At 41.7% G+C, this 6000-nt stretch overlaps 1 protein-coding gene across 1 annotated transcript in view; it reads right to left on the reverse strand.

Moving 5' to 3' along the window:
* Positions 1–6000, reverse strand: part of PRIMA1 (proline rich membrane anchor 1) — a 61315-nt gene that overhangs the window by 28836 nt on the left and 26479 nt on the right. The window contains exon 3 of the mRNA XM_024197116.1: positions 1127–1256. Coding sequence (XP_024052884.1) covers positions 1127–1256 — 130 coding nt within the window. The remainder of the gene's footprint in view (positions 1–1126; positions 1257–6000) is intronic.

A 6000-nucleotide genomic window follows, 5' to 3' on the forward strand; every position in this document is an offset into this window, starting at 1 on the left:
ATCTCACAAAAGCATCTTCTTTCTGCAGAAAACTTCTACTTTTGTCAAAAAGTATAAAAACTTTTTTTTCAGTTTTCAGCCAAAAAACAAAAAATTCCCATTCAGAAATGCTGCTGTAATGCTTCATGCTCCCATTCTTCTCTATGGGCTGGGTCTCCCAGCCAGATCATATGTCCATGGCCAGTGACTATACTGAGGCACTGTGATAGCTCAGTAAGAGGGAAGACTGTGGTTTACCATGGGAAACATAATCCAGCCTGGGAGTCTAGCCCATAGAGGAAAGCAGGAGCGGGAGGCACCATGAAGGCATTTCTGAATCTAAATTTTTGGTTTTAAACCAGAAGGTTTTGGCCAAAAATTTTCAACTTTGATTTTTTCACCAAAAACTCCACATTTTCCTTGGAAAATGAGACAAAAGTGATTTTTTTCAGGTGGGCGGGGGGTGGTTTTTTTGTTTTCCAACTAGACCTAGTCTGTACCAGTGGCAGCTGGCATGGTAGAGACAGGTTGTACTAGTAGCAACTGAAGTGATTGCTACACACAGTGTGTACATGGAATTAAATTAGGACACCCAGTTCTGCATTTGGGTCTCAAGGTGACAATTTGGAACCCTGAATTAGGGATAGTTTAAGAGCCCCAAATGAAGTATCTTAGGGTTTGGGTTGCAGGGTACTGTATCTGTCTAAGCGATTGTTATTATTATTAGTGGTGGACAGTAACCTCAAATCTGAACACCTTTGAATTCTGGGGAAAATCTGAACAGGACTTGGATCCAGATCTGAACATGACAGCTGGCTCCTACTTCTATGCTGGGCCAGACCAAAACCTAGATACATATCCCAACACCCAAACTATGGAGGAAGTTCCCATTCAAATCTGAACTTCACAGATTTTAATCATTCTCAGGACTGAATATTTGTGCTTTGAACTTCATCGTTTACACAGGAAAAGAGTCAGGTTATAAAAACTGGCTTTATAATGAAAACACAGACAGGCTATTAACTGCAGTGATGTTACAGGATGCATTAGGGAAAGAAAACCAGGACGCAAGATGGCAGCCAAATATCTAAAAGCACTTTGAGGAGTTGATCTGCCCTAGGCACAATCAGGGTGCCCCCAGTCTTACCTTTTTATGGCTTTGTAGCAAATGATGACAACTACAAAGAGGAACACTAGTGTGGCGCAGCATACCGCAATGATTATAACCAGGCCTGGCCACCAGGTCTCTTCAGTGGGGCAAAAGGTAGACTTGGGAGCTGTAAAAGATAATGTGAAAAACATACATGAGTTCCCCCGGATAAGTAGTTTATAATCAGATAGGCTTCATTCAGCCTGAATATAGAACTGCACCAGGGCCGGAGACATGTACAAAGAGGTTATTTCACATCTGGGACCAGTTTTCTGAGCAGTAAACTCTACTTGCTGTGTACTGGATGGATATTGCTTGAGAACCACGTGGTGCAGCAAGTCATCAAGTGCTGGCCACAGTTCTTTGTGATGCTCCATCATCCACCACATTGCCTTCAGATACAAAGGGAAAGGTACAGCTCTGCTGCCAGAGAGCAATGTCTTTTCTCTTGGTGACTGCCCATCTATGGCAGGATCAGTTTTAGTTTTACAGAGAAACATCATGCTGATAAGTTCAGGCTTTTAAACAAAATTAGGAAAGGTTTATCTGGGAGAAGTAGCAGTACCTACAATCAGGGATGGAGCTGCTATCATATTAACCTTGGATGGAGGATGGCGAATTAGTTTAAAAGAATGCAGGAATTGTATTACAGTTACTAATAGCTTCTAGAGGACTTTACTCAAAAAACATTTTTCTACAGTACTGTCACTTTTTTAATGCATTTAATTAATATCCATTAATTTATGCAGTGCTTATGAAAATATAAATTAAAAGAAGAAAAGTGTATTTATTTCTAAGGGCTACATTGTGCCCATAGGCACTGCCCACAGCAAGAGTAAACTGCACCAGGAGTAATCATGGGAGACATTTAACTCAGAGATAAACCTCTGCGGCACATTTGTTTCCCTTGTGGCTTGAGAGGATAGCAACACGCTGAAGGTCTATAGGCTTGGCAGAATTTGATTTTTTTAACAATTAATTGTGACAGACATCAATGTTTATTTTTAAGCATTTTTTTCAATTTTTATCAATGTAAATTTTCACAATGGCACAAAATTGTGGGTTTTAATCATTGTTCCTGATTTTTATCAATTTCAGTTGTTCACGGTTGTGGGAAATTATGGGCATGTTAGACAATCACTGTTTAATTATAGTAGACGTTGAGATTCAAAAAGTCAAAGCATTGTGGTCATTAAAACACAAATTGTCAACATCACATGTCAAAATATCCAAGTAAATATCTTTAAAACAAACTCTAAATTCCCAAATAGCCTTTTTCTTATTTTTCTGATCTGAAAATTTTGCCTATTATTGATGGAAATATTTTTCCAACAGTTGGTGATATGGTGAAATCTGTGTTTACCGACATCTACTAATAAAAGTGAAATCCTTCAAACTATCTATAGGGCAGCAAATGATGAAATCAGGATTGGACATTTTTCTAAAAGATCTGCTCTGGAAATTATGTTGGGGAAGTTCTATGGCCTGTGCTATACAGGAGGTCAGACAAGATGATCACGGTTGTCCTTTCTGGCTTTGGAAGCTACGTATCTATGACATCCCCTGTGCCAACACAGCTGGGACTAGGAAGAGACCATTGAACTCATTGCCCTTGTGACCTGACCAAGATTATAATTCATGTCTCCATAAATAAATACTAGCAGTGCATCAGTCAATGGGAACATCTAGGTTTCCATTGTATGGTTAAATAAACAACTCAACAAAACGTAGCATCAGTCACTTCTTAATGTCTTTTGAACGTGCTGATTTGATCTGGTGCATTTCACTCTCTGAGCCTAATATTATATCAGTCACTGACATTTTACAAATGTGGATCAAACCCTTCCCTCAAAACTGTTGTGATCAGATTCAGGTTCAGGAGGGTGCTCTGGGCTGGGACCGAGGGGTTCGGAGGGTGGGAGGGGGGGCAGGCTCCAGGTGGCGCTTACCTCAAGCAGCTTCCAGAAACAGCGGCATGTCCCCCCTCTGGCTCCTATGCAGAGGCACAGCCAGGCGGCTCTGTGCGCTGCCCTGTCCGCAGGCACCGCCCCTGCAGCTCCCATTGGCTGCGGTTCCCAGCCAATGGGAGCTGCAGGGGCAGCGCTTGGGGTGGGGGCAGTGTGCGGAGCCCCCTGGCTGCCCCTACATGTAGGAGCCGGAGGAGGGGACGTGCCGATGCTTCTGGGAAATGTCTGGAGTGGGGCAAGACCCCGACCCCGCTCCCCGGCTGGAGCGGGGCCAACCCCAGACCCTGCTTCCTGGCGGGAGCTGAAGGGCCGGATTTAAACGTCTGAGGGGCCGGATGTGGCACCTGGGCCATAGTTTGCCCACCTCTACACTAGATGATAACAATGGTCCCTTATGGCTTTAAAATCTATGAATATATGAAATACAAAGTATTATTAGGTTTATTCTTCATGGGCCAAATTCTGTTCTCAGTTACAGCAGCATAAATCCAAAGTAAACGCACTAACTCAGTGGTATTACCTCAGATTTACACTGGTGTAACTGGATCTGGCCTTATGAAAACAAGCTTATAAAAATAAGTACAATTAGATCAAAGGAACTGCGCAAAATAGTTCACTGTCAGAAAAAGCACACACAAGTTCCTTGCTTGACCAAATTATCCTTGCAACTCTTTTTGTAGAACACTGCAAGGAAACGTTCCAAGCCGCAGCTCCAGTTCTAATTTTATACTCCCAGCCGGTGAGTATTTGTATTCATTTGGCTCCCACCAAAAATTAACACACCATGGAAGACTAACCCAGCTACAGAAGGTTAGTGTGAATGGTCAGGTCTCAAACTTTTCTGTGATTATGAGACAAATGAGAAGTTGAAGGTTGTCTTTGGAAAGGAAATCTCCACACAATCACAATGAAGTTTCAATTTTCACTTAACAAATCTCAGAGTTGATTTATGACCTCCTCAAATCCTTGCTAAACTGCTAGGAGTAGAACATCCCGCCACAGCATTGGAACAGTTTGTAGACATGTCTTCTGGGTCAGAGTTAAAGTCACTGTGTATGGGTAAATTGTCACATGCTAATACTGTCCCTAATGGAATGTAGGTAGTTGTGAGGCTAACGGAATATTTATAAAAATTACCCTAACTGGTCATTACTATTACTTTATAATGCTTAGGTTTTGTAACTCTAATGCTCCTGTTATTTGTTTTGCATGAGGGTTATATGGTATTCACTGTGAGCTAATTATGTTTGAGTGTGGAAATGTGCACTAAATGTGAATGTAATGTAATCAAACTTTAAGGAGGGAAGGAATACTATGTTTCATGTGAGTGTGATGCAGAGGAGTACATGACTTTGAAGCTGTACTGTACTCCATTCCAGCACTGCACAACTGTCATCAGTCTACGCAAGGCTAATGGAGGAAGTCACTGAATCAGAACACTGCTTATTCTCTGCCTGTCAGTTCTATTGCTCATGTTCTGAGGACACAGCGATCCCAATAAAACACAAGATGGGTCTGATCCTGAAAACAGATCCACATGCACTAACATCATTCCCACACAGAGTCCCATGAGATGCGCCCAGGACTACAGGTGCGTGCATGTGGATCTTTTTACAGGATCAGACCCAAACAACTGGCAGTTGTGCACTGACATGATGTATAAAGGATGAATGTAGCCTCTCTCACCTCTTTACAACAAAAATGACTCCATCCCTTAAAGAGGAAGAATGCTTTTAGTATAAATCAGAACTGATTGTTGTTTTACTCTTGCTTTTATTTTGCTCTTACAGAAAAGTCAAGGGTGCTAGAATAGTCATCTCTAAGGAAAATTTGCATGTTTTTAGCAGTGTACATTCACTATGGGCTGAATCATGCAGTCTTTATGCCTGCAGAACTTCTATTGTCTGAGTAAAGATGGCCAGGTTTGGCCATATGCTTTGAATTATACTGTGTATATTTTGTTTAAAAGTCACTTTCATTTGCCTCTAAGGAACTGGAATGTTTTCTTAGGCAGGTTGGAACTGAAAGGGACCTGGTGTGGGATGGAGGAAATGTATTTCCCCATTGCCAGTATAGAGCAGGGGGTTGAAATCCCTTGTTGGTTTTACTGCCATATTGCCAAATAGTCTTGGTCAATTCACATCATCTGTCTGTTCCATGGTATCCCTGTCTGTGAAGTGGAATAAACAGTACCTTACAACAGGGATTGTCTTAATGCGATGGACTGAAGAAGGTCAGATAACTGATGAATGTGATAACTGAGGGAGTTTTAAATATGATTGACAGATCCTGACGTGTCAGAATATATGGCCCTGTGTCAAATCACAGGGATATTAGGAGAAGTGATGTACAGAAAGGTGGATTTTGAACACTGAAATTCGACACTGTTTTGGGGGGTGAGGAGGGTTGGTTCATCTAATGATAGTGAAAGGGGACAATTGTGAAAGTGGAATCCTGGTTTGAATTCAGAACCCCCTTTCCCAACCTAAAATTTGGGGAGGGGAAGGGAGTTTGTGTCCTTAGATTTAGCTCAGGCTCCTCATGCCCCCCTCTTGCATTTCACCTACTCCACAGGGGCTTTGGACTAAAGATATGACAGAGCCACAACATTCAGATCTGAAGTCTGGGGAAGTTTAAGTGGTCAGGGACGAAGGGTCCAGGGTTCTAGTTTAGACTTCTCTCTAGTTGTGAGGGTTATTTATATAGCACAACTTGTATTCTGACAAAATGAGCCATATGAGTGCAAAATAACGTGTATACATACATAGACACCAACAACAATACCCGTCCCTTGAAATACAAAGATGAGTTTAGCTCATACTGTACATGGTCAAAGCCTTAAACTCTGTATCATCTTGACCTCAGATTTACTAATGGATATGCATTGTGGTTCCATTACTAATG

Source organism: Terrapene carolina, unplaced genomic scaffold (genome assembly GCF_002925995.2).
Source record: "Terrapene carolina triunguis isolate 2854851 unplaced genomic scaffold, T_m_triunguis-2.0 Scaffold96, whole genome shotgun sequence".
NCBI lineage: Eukaryota > Metazoa > Chordata > Testudines > Emydidae > Terrapene > Terrapene triunguis.